General features: G+C 35.9%; 1 protein-coding gene across 1 annotated transcript in view; it reads right to left on the bottom strand.

Annotated features, from left to right (window-relative positions):
- Nucleotides 1-19,223, bottom strand: part of TRDN (triadin) — a 200,220-nt gene extending 180,997 nt beyond the window's left edge. The window contains exons 1-5 of the mRNA XM_086461253.1: nt 19,019-19,223; nt 14,185-14,190; nt 12,430-12,471; nt 5,527-5,664; nt 3,607-3,633 (exon numbers count right to left, since the gene is read on the bottom strand). Of these exons, the coding sequence (XP_086317379.1) occupies nt 3,607-3,633; nt 5,527-5,664; nt 12,430-12,471; nt 14,185-14,190; nt 19,019-19,223 (418 nt within the window). The remainder of the gene's footprint in view (nt 1-3,606; nt 3,634-5,526; nt 5,665-12,429; nt 12,472-14,184; nt 14,191-19,018) is intronic.
- Nucleotides 19,224-20,624: the final 1,401 nt, after the last annotated feature.

Below are 20,624 nucleotides of genomic sequence, written 5' to 3'. Positions count from 1 at the left end.
ACCAAAATATGAGAAAACATACTGCTGTCAAATAATTGAATTTGTCTCTGAAGGTTAAACTAACCCTGAAAAAATGAACAAGATTATCAGTCATAACCATTGTTCTAGGAAGAAATGAAGCCAAAAACATATTAAGCTTGCAAGAAACAGTTATTAGGCTTCTCAATATCTTTTGTGAAAATGCTCTGCAGTTTTAGCATGTTGAAAATACGCATTGTTAAAGATTGCAAAGTCCTCTGCAGAATAATCTTTCTCTACCTCCACTGAAGAACACTTTTTTTCCCAGACAATATCAGATGTTCACTCTTTTCCAATTATTAAAGATAAATATTAGTGATAAGACTTGGACTGTCAAAAGTAATTGCAATAAAAAAGGCACTCGAGAGGCATTTTCATCCTTTCTAAAGGATTCTGAAACTGATATTAGTCCTGTTGCATGCACAAGCCCATTATCACTACTTGTACTTTTATTATCTTTGCTTTCAATTTACATATCTAAGAAGGTGATCTTTGCTTTCTTTGGGTTCATAATTATCGTTAGACCTTTCTCTTCTTCCTTCATTACTATACAGTGTCCTTATTGTTCCCCTTGATTTTTTTTCCAATATGTAATTGCATTGTGGTACCAGCAATGTTATTTTTTCAGTCACTAGATGCCATTTTAAAGTAAATTTTGTGCTAACGTTTCAGTATTCATACAATCTGCTAGTCAAAAAGCGAAAGAGTGAAGGCTTGTCCATACTGAAAATAGATATGGAGATTCTTCACAAACTCTCAACCTACTCATGAATACCACAATAACTGTGTGTTAGATCCAATACAAATACTTAAAAATCAGGCACAGCAACCATAACGCACATTTCCAAAGTGAAGCTTGAGAGAGGTTTCCTGCAAATATGTGGAAAATTTCAAACTGTTCATCTTCTGCAGACAGTGGTAGTGCACAACACAATCTCACTGGGTCAATTTTTTCTTTAGGATGTTCAAATGCCAGAAGCGTAAGAGCCACCTAAAGAAAGATCATTTATAGAGCTATAGATAACAACACTGTGCAGAGTGGAAGGGACTTTGATGCAGAAATGGTTCTTTATAAGGAAACCAAGATTACTCTATAACCTAAAAATTTGGTTCTGATTTTGTGGATCTAACTATTAACATTCTGATACACAAAAAGTCTCCAAATTAATTTGTATACCTGGTTTTCCTTTGGGTCCAGCCCTAACAGCAAACACACAGGAAAAACCACATATACAATGTCTTCTTTTGTTTTAGAAAACTTCTATGCTGAAAGTCTTATTTCTGGACCATAGACATGACGCACACATTAGTTAGGAAAAGCTACTCAAAGAGATCTGCATCTTGTGCTCAGAGGAATAGATTGTCATGTATGTGAGAGCGCTACCTGTGTGAGCTCGTCTGAACCACTGCCTCACCTCCCAGGGCTTTGCCTTCTGTGCTCATGAGCTTTAGCTCTGGGAATGAATTTCATTGTGCCTAAGCAGAAAAGCTGTTGACCAAACTTTATCACAGAGCTCTCAGAAAACTTCTATATATGCTTAGACCCTGGCAATTCAGCTTCTGTGTGTTTACACAGTTTTAAGAGAAGTATGCAAAGAGAGACAGCAACAGCTCTGAAGAACTGCCGGTCACTGAGCAGACATGCGCAATACTCTGCACTGGTGGCTTCAGGCCACATACGTTGTGTTTTTGTAGCCCAGAAAAAGAGGTGACAAAATTAAGTATAATCGGGGCCAGATCTTAGCTGCCAGTATGAAATGGAGACCTCCAGTCACCTGGAGATGACAAGTTATTTGAGCATGTTGCTATACCCAGAAAGGGCCTTAGATCACTTCCTTCATCAGTCCTAGTCAAGGAACAGCTTTTTGTAGGGAAATAAGGATGGGACTGCTTATCATCTGAAAGACAGGGAAAGATCTTGAGCACATATCCAGGAAGTGGAAAAGTCTACTCAAAATCTGCTTTGCTGCCCAGGCAGAAGAAACATGTTTGAATTTAGGCCTTTTCACATCTGTGTGACAGTTATCCTGTAAGATACCAGCTCTTTGCCCATTTCCTTCAGACCAAAGATAGAAGACTTTCTCAGGTATTTAACTTCAGAGCAGGGTTGTGAGCCTCGAATAATGATGAAAACATTCCAAGCTGGCAGTGAGATACTCAGATCCTTGGATGGAGGACTTTTAGGTCCAAACAATTATCTCATCACTTCCAGCTGTTTAATTTAAGCAGTTTCCAGCTTATTTTGATGGCTTCTCTGAATTCTATTTCTACAGCCTCGTGTCCTGATGTAAAATATAAGGCATGAGTATGTCACTGATTTCCAAAGAAGCAGGCATTGCAATGCTGAGCGTAAAGTTTTTACAGATTAAGCCTTCCCAGCAGTGAAGTACCTCCAAAGTACTCCCAGCCTGGTCAGCTACACTGGCCCACGATGAGTAGACACCTTCCACCCATGTACCTGGCATCCCTGCCAACAACACACTACAGCTTCAGGATCTTTGCACCCACTGTAAAATCAATGATACATTTCTCTGTTTGGGAGAAGAGATGGGGCAATGCTGAACGTTTTGCAATTCTTACTGATGGAATAAAGAGATGGAATGTTTTCCTACACTATCTATAAATTTTCTTCAGTCCTAACATGAAGGATCATCTGTAGGAAGATGAATGGTCCTGGTCTTCAAGCCTATTAATTCCTTGGATGCTCTATTAAGACTGACAAAATATGTCATTAAATATAAGCCTGATCCAGTTCCAATAAACTTCAGAGAACACTGGATTGTAATCTCAGCACCAACTGGGGTGATAGATTCTCCAATACAGGCATTTATGTACTGAGAATTTGATGGGTACCAGATTCAGATTACATAGGTCTGGTTATACATCTTGTTATTATCAAGCTGTGCTCAATTTGGAGAAGAAAGCACACTCTTTTTGAAAAGCTTTACATCCTGTCACCAATATCTCAAGCCTCCTAATACATTTTCATTTTGATTTAATAGAAGTTGAACTTAAGTTTTATGTTTCAGCATAACAATTTTAATGCCCGAAAAGATTTAAAATATAAATCCTACTTGTTTTACTTGTCTGCTTTAAAAATTCAATGATAACTAAATAATTTTTTTCAGAACATTAAGAAGTAGTCCTTATTTTAGGGTTCTGTGTTGGCACAAGGTAAAATGCTTTCACAATACCTCACCATTATTTCTCACTAAATATTCTTTGTATACTATTATTTCTAGATATTATTTCTATCCAGACATATACATAACTCATATTGGCATTAATAGGAGTCCCACATGCAGGGCAAGGGTACAGATAATATTCCTATAATTCTAGCATGGTTTTTTATGAACATTTTTCAGATTTTCTGGATAGTAATGAAGCAGTCAAGAATTGTCACACAGCAGCAAAGAGTTTAGCAAGTACTATTACTTGAGTTTTCGTTTAATGAGTTTGTTAAAGTGCAACTTACAAGATTAGCAGACTGACATATAACTAATGAAAGTATCTGTATCACAGATGTATTAATTAATTCTTAAAATAGTTGCAAAATATTTTCCCTCTATAGTAAGGCAACTGACCAACCTTTTTTCAGGGAAGGTTCCACTTCACCTAAACCAAAAGAAAAACACAAATGTTAGAGAAGAGATATCATCATTAAAAAAAACCCCAACCTCACACTTTTTTACTCTTGTTGGCTCATTTTAATAATAATAAAATTATTCTATTGTTTATATGCTAAATGGCAAGCACTCTATTCTGAGATACTGGATTTTTCATAACATGGAGGTTTTCCTGGGTATAGGGTAGATAAGTTCAACGTGCATTAGTAACCAAGGAAACATCCAAATCTGCGTTTGCGTTTCTGAGTGTTAACTTGTGACTACAATTTACAATTTCCTTGATTTTATGCATGTTTCCAGGTTTTGAGGAAAGACCCAGCAGTTCCGTTTTAACTCCAACTGATAAAATGTATATACAGGTTAGCAACATTGTAGCAGTGCTTCCAGTGAAATCCAAGGCAAAAATTACTCAATTTCAGCAGAACTATGAGCACTTGATTGCTGCAATGTGTTATTCCACATCCACGCAGGACATGGAATTTAAAGGAGTTAATCTGAATGACCGTGGCAGGCATGCATTCTCAGCTGCACTGACTGCAGCGCACAGTGGGAAGGGTGTTCACATGCACTTGCTTTCCATGATACAGTGCAGTAAGTTGCCTACTGCTTTTTCACATTCCTGGTAGATACTGACGAAATTTCACTTGGGCTGAAGGCTGGTAGGACTGAGGTTTCCAAACACTTAGTGAGCATTCAGATCTTGAATTTTTGTATGTCAGATATTTTATAACCTTTCTTACTTGCATTAACACTTAGCCACTCAAGTATTTGAAAGCTTGCAGGTGCTTTGGGAGCTGTGAAATGATAAAAATCAACACTGTTCAAATTCTAGTGAGCTCTCCATATTTCACCTTTTCTGTTGCTCAACCATACGAGAAACTGGCTTTCTGCTAGTCGTATACCATATCTCAGAATAGGATCCCAGTTCACAGGCTCACATGTAGCAGCCTACCTGTTAGTATTCATATGGGTGCTAATATAAAAAGCACATGCACACATTTAAAAGGTAGAAATTTGATAATACCTCAAATTTACGAACAAAGAGGTAGAAGTCAGTTTCAGTACATGTTGCTTTTTAATTATATTCTAGTATAGCTGAATAGAATATAAAATAAACTACCGTGAAATGAAGATGTCACTCCTACACTCATCACTTGCCAAAATGACCAATACAATGTGACATGGTAATTCGCTACTGCTCTGCTCGTACCAGGGAACTACTTTTTTTTTATAACAGAAGGATAGTTATTTCCAAACTTGAAATGTTAGCAATTTACTTTCATGTACCAGATGATGTCAGACAAGGAGTGTTACTATAACGGCAGAACCATAATTGCTAGTAAACTGAATTATTTGCAATATTCCACACAAAATCCCCTTAGTTCAGACAAAATGCTATTTTTTCTTTCTTTCTTTCTTTCTTTCTTTTTTTTTGTTTTTGTTTCAATGTGTTTTCCTGTCATCAATATATCAAATAATAAAGTTTTAAGTTTTCTTGGACTATCTTGCATATTTACCAGGCTTTAGATTCTTGCTGATTAAAAGAAAATAGCTATTGCCATTTTCTGAAGCAATATCTTGATGCATATTTTGGTTGCAGCTTTGAAGTCTTGTATAAATTAGTACTCTTTACTTCAAGATGTACTAATGGTAATATTTAATTCTGACAGCTTTTCTGTAATGGTACATTAAACACGAGATGAAAGCTAACAAAGACACCAATTTACTGATTGGAATAGCCAGTAGATGCTTTATTAGCAATAACATTCACTTTTCATTTTGCTTGACCTTCTTGTCTGAGAGGTTAAAAGCTGAGTAAGCCAACATAATGCATGTAAAACATCAGTTAGAGCAGTTACAGAAGTCTTTACATTACAAATACCTTCATCACTGTCATCATCATCACTCCATACGATGTCAGACAGTAAAGAAATAAAGCCATAAAGCCAATCAGTGGATTCTTCCAGTGTCTCATGTATGATTCTCAGTGGTTCTGTGCTGAGCTTGTTAACAGATCTTCCTGAGTGCAGAGTTTAAAACAAAAGCAGTTTGAAAAAAAACCCTCATTCAGAGATTAAAGTTAATCTTCACTTTATGCAGGACTAATTATACTACCTCCTTTAACAGAAATAAAAATTGTGAATGTTAATTTTTATTATTCAAGGGTTTGAGGACAGCTCTCCTTCCTGTGCAAAACTGGTATAAACTGTATCCTACTATACTTGCTCTTTGCAGACTGATTAAGGACCCAGTGGATAACTGGTCTGATACTGTGCTCCAAGTACTGGCTCTTCTTCTGAGGCTTTGCTACGCAAAGTATAAATACAGATTTGATTCTACCTAATATTCACCCTTTTAGATAATCTCATCCTTTCAGCCTTTTTTTTTTTTTTTTTTCTCTGATTCCTCTGTCGCTTGATGCCTGTTCAGGATTCACTGCCGTCTGTGTCCCACTCCTCATGTCACATCTCCCTTTGAGTCCCCTCCTTTACACAAGTCCTGGTCGAGGAAATTGCTGAGATCTGGCTTAACCACAGACAGGTAACACCATTGCCATGGAGTACATTTAAAGGATGGGAAGAAGAAAGCTTCCCATCCTTTAAATGTACTCCATGACAATGGAGTGTATACTTGGACCAAAATCCTGAATCCAGAATGAAGGAAAATGTAAATCCATATTGTGACACAGACACACAGCTACTTTCAAACATGGACTACTGTGTATCTGGTTCTTCTCTAAAAATTTTTCTAGGGTTTCTCTCACATACACTTGTTCACATCTGCATACTTAACTAGTTATGGTCTTACTGCTTCTGTAGGCACTTAAGCTGGCAAACAAGGAAGCTGTGCAGTTTAGTGTGCTCCATCTTCCTGGGACCTCTAACAGAAGTGAGGCCCCTGCTCCCCACTGCATTCATACCCAGGGAGAGTAACCATCAGTGGGTAATACAAGTATTCCCTTAAAGGCTTTTCCAGTTGCGATTTCACCAGATTTCTCCCCACCGTGTTTATGTTGACACAGTATTTCAGAGGAACTTGCAAGTCTCTGACAGAGTATTTCTTCTGTCCTTTATGTCCAGCAAACTTTTATTTTCTCAAAACCTGTACCAAACACTGCTTAGGAAGAGTGACAACTCCCTTTCAGTCTATGTTAATGTCCACTGTACTTGAAATAGCAGACTGAATGATTACCCTAGGTGTGTGAAGGTTTCCCACAAATGTAGACAATCGAAGGTAGATCAAAAATATGATTTCAGTCATTGGCCTTATCTTGTTCCTAGGAGTTTCGATAGAAATATATACACTGGATTTAACAGTATGAAGATGGGAAACATCTCTGTTTACCGCTATATTTCTGTATACAAACATTTTAGTAGGAAGTTAAACACAAGTCTTTTCAGAACTACTTCTGGTTGAAGTGTTCTGACTCACAAGCCAAATCTTAGCAGTAATCAGAAATAGTCTCACATGGACTTGCAGGTTACAAATATAGGCAAAGTGCAGGCTTGAAGCAACTTCTTTGATGGCAGCAGTACGAAAATTTATTTTCTAAAAGTACCGTAACGAAATATACAAGTAACTTTATTTGAAATATAAATGTATCACTAAATAATTCCTTTTATTTCTAATTAATTAATCTGAAACAGAAAAACCAGGCTGATTTTCTATTATATTTCATCTGCTTGCTAAGAATGTAAAATAAAGAAATATTTTCGTTAATGTTTTTGTGAAGACTGTGTTCTATAGATATATGCTACTGAATAATCAGACACGTCAAATAAATTAATCATGTGCCATGATGAAATGACATAATTGCATTGAAATATGCATGGTCTCTTAATTTAGCGTACTATCATGTGCACTATTGTATTCAGAAAGACTGAGTAGAGTAACATGGAATACTTAGGGAATATTTACTTTGCTTATCATAAGGCATGCATTTATTTGCATTGGCCTCATGCATTGAGATGTAGAGATTTTATTTTTTCAGCTGATTTGCCACAAATGCTCTTCTCAAATATTTACCAGGAGGATTAATACTTATATTTAGGCTATTAAAAAGTAAATCTGCAACCCAGGCCCTGATGTCATTTGCACTTTATTTAAATCTAGAGGTGCTAAGGAGTCCAAGTGGACTAATAGAATGGACATGGCCAGATGGGTCTTAGCATAACTGATTTTTGATTCACAAGCAGGGATGGTTTAACTTTGGACAGCTGCCTTGATTTCCACTCCAGCTATCCATCTACCTTTTACCCACTGGTTGCTTTTACAGCCACAGGCTTTTACAGCCTCAGGGAATACAGCTGTAAACTAAACAAGAATAGGTGTAAATTTATTTTAATATACTGGTCTATCAACTAGCGGTTTAAGAACTGCTTCACAGGTAGCAGAGCTGTCCCCTCGGGCAGGCAAGGGAAATGCTAAGAGAAGAGCAAGATCAAGAGCAGAGGAAATTATTCCAACCACCCCAAGGCAAGCCATGTTTGCTGATGAATCAGAGCGCTCAACGTCATATCCTGGTCCTTAATTCATAACATCTTCATAGCAAATTATGAAAAAGGATTAGAAATCATGTGTCCAAAGGCAAGATTCTCCAGTCATGCCTACACTAACAGGTCCAAGTTGCAAATCCTGTTTAACATAAAAAGTTTAGAAAAATCATTCTGGGGCTGTGTAGAGGACACTTTATTGGTATTTGCAAAATTAAATTTTGTATACAAGCAGATACTATGAGATCCACTTGCAGTCTGATGCAAGTGACACAAGCCTGGAAAGTTGTATCCTTGTGCACAGATCTGTTTAACTTCTGCTATATTTCCTACATTTTAAAAAAGCAGTGCTAACAATAAAGATGTGTCCTAAAATGCTGAAGAACATCATACCAAGTAATGCTGAAGTGAAAATTACTACTGGTCAAATCCATGCTTTTAGCTCTTCCCACAACTTTGACAATAGCAAGTTCTTTCCCTAGTAGAACAAAACACGCAGAAACAAACAAAATAAGCAATTCAGGGGATAAAAAGTATAGAGAAAGAAGCCATTTACCTCACACACATGCAAAGAAAGATAGCCATTTCCAAAGGATTTGCATACTCTTGCCCCAAGATTGAAGCTGAGAGAATGTAGATTTTCATAACAAAGTTTGAGCTTGATATTTTGATGTAATTTAGATTTATTTTTTTTTGTTACTGATGTCCAGCACAAGTACAGTATTATGATTATTTTTAGATTAGTCTTGGATTCAGACTGGATTAGCTATCCTCTGACATTTCTTGGCAGAACTTAGAACACAAATTATTTTAAACCTAAGCTCGTAATATACTTCTGTTGCTAGTGTATGTTACGTAGTATGTAATATATAATTTGTAATTAATCTGTAACTATAAAATATAATTAATATATCATATACCATTTATTGTGCTGGGAGTAGAAGGGGCAGGATCTTGAATTTAATCTGTAAAGAGCCTTTATGAATAAAGAGTATTTCTTAGAAAGATACAGGCTGTGAAGTTCTACATTTTGCTGAACTTGTAAACAGGGACTGAGCCAATTGCTCCTCTTGGATAATGTAGTAGAATACTCAATGTCTGTTGAAGGAGGAAGGAGGGGAAATGAAGTGAATGGTTACTCAGCAGGTTAAGCTCAGGGATGAAACATGCAATTAGTATTGAAGAATTTCATTGATGGTATGTAATTTCATTTAATCATAGTTTAAATTCAGATTATCCTATCTAGCCATATGTACCTGACAGCCAGGTGTTGAATCCCTGGTGGTTTCTAGACTTCTTCAAAAGCCAATGCAGAAAGACATATTGTGGCCTCCAGAAGGCAAGTCTCTCACTTTCCTCTGACATATTTTTTTTAGTTATATGAATCAATTACAAAAGATACCCGTCCCTTTCCATGGACTAGGAAGCAAAGGAAGCCTGAAAAATTAGCATGGACATGACACCTTACTTTCACATGACTGATGTATGTGACATGGATCCTATTACTGGTGCTGTTTTGTATTTAAATCCATCTTGTCATTGTACACTTTGGCTAGACACTTAAGATTTGTAACTTTGCATTCATAATTAATTCCAGGTCAATATGACTATTCACATCGATAAATTACTTGCATTCCAAAAGAGTAATGGTACTACTAACAATGGTTTGCTATAACATCTTGTTTTATCATGGTTTGTTATTACTTGGTACAGTATAAGAGATGTTTTTCAGTTCAGTAAAAGTTCAGCTCTACTTGTGCTGACACTTTCACTGCTACAAGAATAATTAACAGTTTTGCCCTTTTTTTATTTTTTTGGTGGGAATTTCCAAATTTTAATTCCAGAACCTTCTGGCAAATGCTGAAATTTGGAAGAGTTAAAGCTGATAGAGAAAGAATCCCATTCAAACTAAAGGACTTTGTGTACTAACTTTAAACAAAACCTTATTGTAGGAAAACTCATCTGAATTTGATTGGAGGAAGTTTGCTACCTGTTGTAGATATCTGCAAGAAAATTTGGAAGCTTGTATGCGTTTTCTTTACTAAACATGTAAATGTTTAGTTAATTTGGTTAAAATCATCCTTTAAGAAATTATTTCAGATGTGTTGTAGTTATTAAATACTTGTGAAAACTCCCTATATATTTTGAAACTGGCTTTCATAATCATTACATCAAAACTAAACTGCTACAATTCTTTGTAGGTCTCCAGCACTATTGGCATAGAAAGAGTAATTTGATTCAAAATGTGAGAACAAGAATTCTGAACAACTAATTTCTTCAGTTGTGAACTCTCTTCGGCTCACAACTTTAACTCCAGTTGATTTGAAAATAGGATTCTTACCTTTAATGGTAATTAATAACTCACAGTTAACATAGCTCTTTGAAATCGACCAATGACAGACTTCCAAATTCCTTCAATCAGCATAAGGTATTTCTTGGGAAAGAAGATAACTTTTATAAAGTGACAAAGTCACTTCAACTTTAGTAAAATTGTGGTATTTTGCAAACAGAAAAAATCTTCTTTTTTTCATTAGGACTGATAATGGGTCCTTTAACAGTGCTTTTGGAAATAGGAATTGATTAATCGCATGGTAGGATTTGTTGTAGTGCCTCAAGCAAATTTGATTATGTTTCATGATCTGTGTCATTTATTCCTGTGAAGTGCACAACAAAAAGGGACTAATTGATTTATCTGTGCAAATCACTTCAGTCATTATTTCATCTTGATAACTCTGCCAGGAATGTAGTCTTCTATCAATCTTTTTTGCTTGTCAAACAGTTAAATATATACTCAGAATTCAACCTATTTTAGTGTTGTTTGTTGTTTGTTTTTTTTTTTTTTAATGAGTTGCAGTGAATTACTTAATAATTGTGGGATTTTCATCAATTACATATTTTGACTCCAGTGAATTAAATGCAATTAAATTACAAGTGATGGTAATTATCTGGTGTAAAGATTGATCTATGTGATATAATCTAATTCATTGATAGTGACAAGGTACAGCTGATGAAGACAGAGAATTTCTGTCATGTTTGATAAAATACAGAAGCTTAACACTAGTTTGTGATAATAAAACATATCCTATTTTTAGTAAATATTGTCTTATAAATATAGACACACCTGTACTTTAATTTGGAAGTTTATATATTTTTAAAAGTTTGTTGTTATTGGCAGCAGTTTGTTTTTACTCTGTGGTCTTCTGAAGAGTAGTGTTTAACATATAAAACTCAATGCACATATAAAGTCTTCCATTATTAATATTCCAGTTTATCAGCACAGATGTCCTTAGGTTTTATCTTTCTGTTTCATAGAACAACATTTCTGTCATGCTTACAGCATTAAGCTTCAGGACAAACTCTGGTGGGTATCACTGAATGGCAAGTACGAAAATAATAATTTAAGTTTGAATTATAAGAAGTGCATTGAATCATAAACGTAAAAACAATGCCAAAGAAAACTCAGACTCAGCATTACCCAGTAATTTTTATTTTATAAGTACTTAAATTGTAAATATGAAGACTACAGTCTGTAGTATAAAACTGTCTCTTTCCAGTATCAGCCTTAGATAACTATACTGAGGTCAAATCCATAGAGAAAACCCCACCTGAAAGTGGACAAAGGCATTTTGCCCAAAATGAGAACAAAGTAGTTACAACTAGACTCCACCTGCCAAAATTTAGAAAGAAATTCAAAAGTATCAAATTATTGAATGTACTTCTGATATAGCCATACACATGGACAGGAATGTAGGTTTGGCATGGGCTTTACATGTAATTTATATGACTTGATTTGATATCAGCTGAAAAGCTTCTGATTCAATGGTTCAGACCCTAATTAGCTTTTTTTTTTCTGAAACAGCCAGACATTTTATCTAAAATAATTTGAAGCCTTTTTTTCCTTTCTTATTCTAAGGATTCAATTCTCTGACTAAGAACACAGATTTTAACTTCAGGTTAAAAAGGCTGTTCTGTTAAATAATTGTACAATGGCATTTTTAAAGGGCATTTACTAGGGTAAAATGAGTATCTCTCAGCTTGCCACCATTTCCTGGCAATCTCCTTTACTAAGGGTGTCTCTTAGCTGACAGATCCATTTCAAGTACGATATATGTGAGAGCTGGAGGAGGCTATTGCAATGAACTTTGCAGCCCCAGCCAGCCAGAGTTGGGGTTAGCAGAGAAGCAGTGCTGCCGCATCCTGGCACTCCGCTCGTGCCCATGCTTTGTTATAGCTGCCCCGCAGACCGCAGGCGCACACGCATGTTCAGAACACTGCAGGCAGAAGGTCTTTACCAGGTGGTAAACAGGGATCATCGCAATGTTGTGAATAGGTGGCTATAGCGGATGGCAACAGGATGAACCCCAGAAAGGCCAATAAAAAAAAAAGGAAGAAACACCGTTAGCAACAATAATCATCCTCAGCTGTTGCTTGACTAAAGGAAGCAGTTAAGGCGTGAAGGGAGGAGTTATTTAATCTCTGTGGGGCTGCTGTTATGAAGCAGAAATTTGAGTTCATTAAAAAGAAAAACAATATGCTGTAGGTGTGAGAAAATACAGCACGAATCAGAGCAATGTAAAAACACGGTTAAATAAGGCACACTTATTTTCACAAGTTACAAACATACTCTGTTGCTGAAAAGAATATATTACATATAGTTGATTCTAGTTGAACTATTTCAGTTTCTTCAACAACAAATAATCAAAGAACGACTTTACTGCAATTGGTACTGAAATGAATTACTGGGTTGGTTTGTTTGTTTAAAATTAGAAATTTCATAGATACCATTATGGGCCAGAAATTTGGGTTGTGCTATGTATCTCGTGAAGTGCATTTAGGCATGTAGGACTTATTTCTCTTCTTAGATCCTTCCCTATTCATTGAGTCAGTTTCTGAAATTTCATATTTTCAACTTCATGACCTCATGAAGTTTGACCTATCACAATTTATCATCTTGTATATGCTAGACCATTTAGGATGAATACAATATTTGCAGCACTGCAGTACTTCTTTCCAGTATAAACTCATTTTCTAGGGTTTTAAAACTCAATTGTGAGATTTGCTGCGGAGTGAAACATGGGAAATAAGACATCATCCAGGCAGCACTCTTTAAACTGGAGTTGGGTTTAAATCCCTTTAATTGTTTTTATCATTGTGGAAGACAGTGGAAAAAAATTGTTTTGTAGGTTTTGGGTATATTGGTGGAAGACCCACATAATTAAATTAAGAATTTCATTAAGAACTTTGAAATTGGTAAATTGTTTACTCATGCTCAGGATTGACACCTGTAAATATAGTAAAAAATGTGTTTCAAAAGACTACAGCACTGTTTTGACAAGTTCCAAGGCAAGCACAGCAAGGATCAACACCTTTTTTTTACATCCCACTCCTTTGTTCTGTGGGAGATTTGTCCGGGGTTTTCAATATGTGGAAAAGCTTTTACTAATTATTTCAATTTAATAAGACTGTGAAATACCTCTTGCACCAATAGAAAAAATGATTTACTCCTTTAAGTTTGCTGATGCTTTAAACTAAGTCAGAAGTTCACTCTTTTTCCTGAATAAGTGCAAAATTATTGTCAGTTTTAATATACGGTCATAAAATACAAGAGTAAATATAACTACACTCTGCTTTCTTAAAAGTTCTTAAAAGTTTCCAGGGAACATCAGTCCAACAGAATAACTACAGTGTGATGACATTCCAGGAAAAAAAAAAAAAAAAAAAAAGAATATATATATATTCCTAAAGATTATCTCAAAAAAAAAAAAAAATCCAGTAGAATAGCCATATTTTGCTAACTTCCACTTCTCTTAACAATAAAACAAAGACTCTACACCTAACAGGTTTTGCACCTCAGAGTTTTATTATGCAGGAGAAAAAAATGTCTGTGTGTCAATTATACAGTACAAGTTGTTTGGAGTCCTGTTCTTTACCTTCATGTGTCTTTTTTCTCCAGAGTACAGATGCTCATGTGAATATGTGGTTCCTAATTTTTTGTTTGTCTGTTTTGCCCTATTGGAGAATATTAATAGGCATATCATCCTGACTACCCAGGGCTAGCCAAAAGCTTTCTGTGGCTACAAGACAGTATTAGAAGTGACCACAAGTTAAGGCAGGGAAATGGTGAATTCAGACTGTGTTAGTCAGAAGCTGATGAGAGAGACTCCAGACAATTTGGCCAGATGTTTTTGCCATTAACTTAAAAAAGAAAAAAAAAAAAAAACAACCCAAGCACCAGATTCTGACTGGAATCTTTGCTGCTTCTTGTGGAGCTGGGAGCTCCTGCCTCCATGCCCTGTTGTGTCCCCATTCCTGTCATTGACAGGCATTACCTCCACAGAGATCTACCTTTGCTGCGGGTCTCTAAAAAGTCTCTTTATGATTGAGTGAATTGAATTATCCACAACGAAGAACCTGCTCTTTTTTCTTTTATGAAAGAGTTTGGCAAGTTCATCGCACTGCGTGCGTGTTCTATATTTTCCCTTAGATTATTTTGTGGATAGTTTTGTGTTTCATAGATTTGGTGAGGTTTCTTTAAGTTTGATTTAGTCTGGCCTTTAGGTGACTGGCTAAATCACTATCAATTTACTCTGAATATTGAACACTCTGGGTCTGAAATTAGGGTGTTGTTAATTAGCTGTAATTGGTCACAGAGATGGCAGGGAATTCTAAACACTTTATTAGCCCATTAGCAAACATGGATTCCTAGGCAATCAATCTTTAGGACTAAAATAATCTTAAATTATTTAGTTACATTTACCAATTAAAATATATAATCCAGTTATGTGTACAAGAAATGCGTGAAATACATTAATGAATTGTGAAGCCAATTAACAAGGTGTATTTTCTCACACAAAGGATGGTAGTAATAACAAACTTTGCAAAGCACACGTCAAGCCAAGATTGAACTTTTTCTGCATTTCTGAAAATACTGAGAATGTATGAGTCTTTTCAATGGGGTATGACACTTATTGCATATTCATACATGTTACGTACTGCATGAGATTCACAGTTTCTTATCTCAGGCTTTTGTAATGCATGTCACCTTCATACCACGTTAGAAATATTTCAGTCATGTTTAGTTGTACAATACAACATGATAGGAATACAAGCTTTCATTTCTTTCCTCAAAGGAACGAACATAACACACTAAAGCAAAACACTGCAAAAATTAATTTCCTTCTTCTGGGTAGATACAACAGGGGCGAATCTTTCAGCACTGATCTAATTCTTGTCTCATGCTTTTCTCAAAATCCACTGCCAAAGCTGAGTTGCAGATCCCATCTCTGTTCTAACCTCTAAACAAACTGACACATAACCACCAAAAAGGCACAGCTTTATGTGTGCAGCCAATAACACAGGGTCCTCCTGCAATATTTGTATCATAACCAGCATCTCCTGAATACTACAGAGCACTATAGAATTTACAGTAATAATGTTCTGGATGTGTAAAATTACACAAAATATATCTTAAAACTTTCTATGAGTGGAATTTGAATTCATGTAATCTACCTTCAACTACCTAAAACCTAAGTTTTATTCTCCCTCAGCCCCCCTCAGTTCTAAAGGCTCCTTTTCAAATACTGAATAGAGAGGACCCCCCAAAAAATAATTTACCACATCTATTTTAGGATGAAACCAAACCAAACATTTTCATATAGTTACTTCTGGGACAAATTTTAACTTATATAAATTTTCAAGGTTCCCAAACTGGATAGTTTACTTCTAAAAGAATATGTAATCATAGTACTCAAGAAGGAAAATCTATGGGTTGAACTCTAATCATAAAGGTAAGGTGAAGTTTATACTGATAAATTAAAAGGATACGTAACAGCTAAAATATGTATACTAATATTTACGTCTTTTTGGAATCATTTACCTATACAATGAGAGAAAAATTGTTAGTTGTTCAAGTAAGAAAATGGTTCTTGAGTTCAAGTCTAAAATAATTCCTACTCTGCTGATGTGTTGTGTTTCTACTGAGCTCCATGAATGTCTATATAATCTAGGATATTTAGGATATTACACTTCCTTTATTGGCCAGAGGCTAGCAGCTCTGTAGTGCAATCAAAAGGAACAAATCCATGTATATTCCTCATCCACACAGTTCCCAGACTGTTTTACTATGCCAAACCGTTCCTGTTTGCTGCTCCAGTCCTGTGCAATACAGTCATTGTTAGTGGCCCTGCTATGGAGACAGTCATTTCTGTTGCAGAAACATAGTGGAAGTCTCTGGTAGGAGTCCACAGGTCAGAGTCCTCTGTCATCTTTGTAACTGCCCTTCAGAAAGCTGCAGGCTGCTCCTACGTCACCCCTCAGTTTCCTTTTCTCTAGACTAACCGAGTTCAGGCCTCTTCAGCTTCCCTCATTCTTATGCTATGCATACTTTTAAAATTTGAACTTCATGGAACTTCAGGTAAAGAAGTGGGAAAGAAATAAAATGCACTGACTTATGAATGGCAAGTCTTGTTTAAGGCAAAACATACTGAATACTCTGTGTGTTATAGATTAAAAAAATATAGAGTTGAATATAATTTCTTTGGCATCTTTCATTTACATTTGAAAACTAGGAAATTAATTTTAATCATGCTTGGAAAACATTCACTTGTTTTTATGCAATTCTGGCTGTTCAAAGAACAGTGTCAAACCCAAGAGAAAATATCATTGGGTCTTAGATTTAAGGAGTCGCTTAAAAATATGCTCCAAGTCTACTTTCTATACAAAAAGCGACATTAACGTCACTGGAAGCAGAGGGCCAAACTGTGAGAGGGTGAAAATCATTCTAGTATCAATAATGCCAGCCACATTGTCCTATGGGAAATCTTCAGCTCTTTCCATGGAATTTTTATAAATCAGAGGGTTCAACCTGGAAAAATCAGACTGAGTAGGAACTCAGGAGCTGAAACCCACAGGTCATGATAAAAGCAATGTAGCCATTGTCGTATTTATGTAAATACAGAAAAGAATCTAATAAGTCCTGGTCTGAAGAAGCACAGCAGTTCCTTCTCTTAACATTTCACCACTGAGACTTGATTTAAATGCTGCCTTAATTAATCACTTAGGAGCAGAAGTATCTTTGGGAAGGAAAAGAACAAACTCACGAACTCGAAGTACTAAAGTATAATCTCTCGGAGATCTCCACAAGATACGAACTCAACCTACAGATTAAATTTTACCTTAGTTTATTTCTACAGCCTGGTCTGAAAATGTCAGTTTCCATCAACACTTGTGGGATTTAAACTCTTTAACCAATACAACGTGAATATAAGATTTCCATCTACTTAGAAAGTTTCCTTCAGTGACCAGTACGAATACAGATTCTCATTCCTTAACATTACCTTGACTAGTATAGCAAGCTTGCATGAGCTGACAGCCAGTTCAGGAATTACTTAGATGAAGAGTTTACTTTGAGTTATGCCCTGGTTCTTAGCTGCTCATTGAAAACATATTAAGAACTTGACTGATTGATTGACAGTTATTATGGAAAATTAAAAGCAGTATATGGTGGTTTGTCTCTCGTGGTTTATATCTACATTGTAGCACCAGGTGTGCGGTGTCCAAATTAAAATCTGGTGCCTGTTTTGGGAGGATCACTCAAAAGTAACACTATGTTTTCCTGGGACTCAAGTGACTCCCTTCTGAAAACAAAGACAAATTTTTTGAGAAGCAAAAAATTATAGAGGGGTTTGTGACATGTTTTCTCCACATTTCAAGCTTTTGTGTCATCCATTGATCAAGGCTTGGTCAGTCTCTTTCAAGATCCATCTATGTCTGAAAATCTTTTTAAGTAAATGTTGAGGTCAATGTTGATATATAGCAGGACAAAAACTTATGGATTTATCAGTAAACTAATAAAGTCCAGGAAATTAACTTTGAAACACCAGCTCAATTTGTTTTGAATTAAAAGGCTGAAGTCTGAATTTCAATTCCTAGTTAATTATTGTGAAAGATGTGATAACTTTAGAGCCAGAGTTCTTACTTAAGAAAGAAAATGACCCTAATCTTTGTTTTCTGTTTCACATGCATGTTTCCCAGTCGTTACAAGCTGTTTACCTCATGAAAGTTTTACTGCTGAAGTGGCTTGCTATGCACCCTTTACAAACACAGGTAGTTAATTTATTTTATTTTTCATTAAATATCATTGCCAGATACAATGCATAAAAATCAAGTAACAGTGAGGTAATTTTTATTCCCCATTCTGTTCTTCCCATTCCTCAACCACGATCACAGTCCTTGTATCACCCACTTCATACTTCATTTTCATCTTTGCCCTCAGTAACAAAAACATACCCAAAAACTTGATCTTGTTCATTCAATTTGCCAAGTCTTAAACCAGGCTAGAATTATTGCCTTATTGAATACAAGGGTGTGACTTAGCTGATATTAAGTCCCCTGTGCTTACGGTTCTTGAAGATGAATTTAGGGTTAGCATGTATAGAAACGATCTTTTGCATTTTTCTTGTCATTGAACCATGTAAGCAGATGTCAGAATACTCAAGGCAACTATGACAACATTTAAAATACATTTCAGAAAATGTGAATTAATAATTAATTTTATTTTTCTTGAAATAATTTTATATAGAAACTGCAAAACACAAATCTGACCTTAGATGCTCATATACATACTATATTCCTGACAACATATACATTTTCCAGGATAAGGATGGGCCGCAAAATGGAGAGATTTAAATTGTAAAGAGATATGAAATATAAATTAATATATTCTCACATTTGTCACAATATCTCCTCTCTTGGTAAACTCAACAGAGACACTGTGCTGTCTCCAAGAAGTTAAGAGGCATGCTTATTTATAGAATACACACTCCTTAATAGATTTTTGAATTTTAATATACAAGATGTCAAACAGAATATGCTGAATTTTACCTGCAAAGGCTTTGTAATCCACCAAGTCAAACATTACAATAGCTACTGCTGACCAGGTAACAATCAGAGCAACAACAAGAAGCCATGCTGCTGGTGAGCTGAACGTTGTCACGAGGTCTTCCGTAACTGACTTCTTGCCCACTTTCATGGATGATGAGGGGACAGATCCGTTCTTACCATCTATTATTGTCGTGGTGGTAGACATACGTCCTAGGCAAATAGTCAAAGCAGAGGAAATAGAATGTATCACTTGGAGCCTAAAAATTGAGAATATGAGTGTTGTTTTGAAATCACTCTGTAATCACAATATTTAAATTTAAATATTGCATTATTAAAGACAGGTTCTTGTGCTTTCTGGAAGGAGTTTTTCCTGAACTGAGGCCACTTTTAGTAAAGTTAATACGGGAGCAAACATGGTGAAATAGCCACTACCAGCCATTTTGATTACAATATAACACTTTTTGTCTGCCACAAATAGGTACAGACCTAGGAGAGTGATTGATGAAAGCATAAAATACTATTGCTCTCCAAGGACTGTCTTGTTACGGGCGGTAGGCCAGATTCTCAGGTGATGTGATTAAGTGTACTTCCATTGACTGTAATGGACCTAATGCCTCTATGCCGCTCGAGGTTTGGCTGGCATTCTGCTGTCAAGGACACGTATCCATGGCAATAGGAACATATATACTCCATTTCATCTAACCAAAACACAAATGATTTACATGTCCAGTATTGTTACAGGTTGCTAAGACACTTGTAGCTGATTTTTATAAATCTTTCTTTGTGGCATTTTTCACTTAATGAAATAATCTCCTAAGAAACAAGAGTGCCATAAGCAGACTTAACTCCAGAAAGCATAGGTTTGGTACTAGAAAGCTGGTAGGAAGGTGAGCATGTACGTTAGCTAAGTAAACAGTTGAAACATACTAACTGTTTAATGGACAGTTAACAGTAGTGACTTAATTATTTCTTCCTGGGGTATTAAGAAATACTAATTCTGGACACAAACCAAAACTATGGTGACTGAAACCTGACCACATTTCACAGTTTTCAAATCACTCTTCTCCACAAAAGAAAGCGATAACATAAACAATCTTGGTTGTACAGTATGTACAATAAGAATAGTAGAAATATTCATAACTCCACCGTCAAAACCAGTAGAAGACCACATCTCTAAGTATCTCCACTTAGCTTAGTTTACAATATATGCTTATATGCTACTGTTAAAATATCCAAAGATTTGCTGCATATGTTCCTGGTCTGGTGACGAAACCAATTCTCCTAAACTAATGTCAGTGACTCTGGGGACCCTTGCCCACACACAGAGGTCAGAAATTTCAAGGAATCAGGTGATGCCTAGTTTGCGTATACCTTTGCTTCTCACCCCGAGATCACCTGCCTCGTCACAGCTGATACGATTGATATATCTGATATTTTTCTAGGATGACGGAAGTAAGGAAAGTGACAGAGCTGCTCTATACAAAGATAAACAGATTTAGTGTCACTTTTCACATAGAAAATGGCAAATATGCATTTGGAACTGTCACTAGAGCTAAGGTACAAGGCTGTTGAAGACTTTCAGATATTTGCCATCACAACATATATA

Source organism: Leptosomus discolor, chromosome 2, assembly GCF_034619465.1.
Source record: "Leptosomus discolor isolate bLepDis1 chromosome 2, bLepDis1.hap2, whole genome shotgun sequence".
NCBI lineage: Eukaryota > Metazoa > Chordata > Aves > Leptosomiformes > Leptosomidae > Leptosomus > Leptosomus discolor.
Note: the sequence above shows the minus strand (reverse complement) of the source record. Positions and strands in the feature narration are given on the sequence as shown.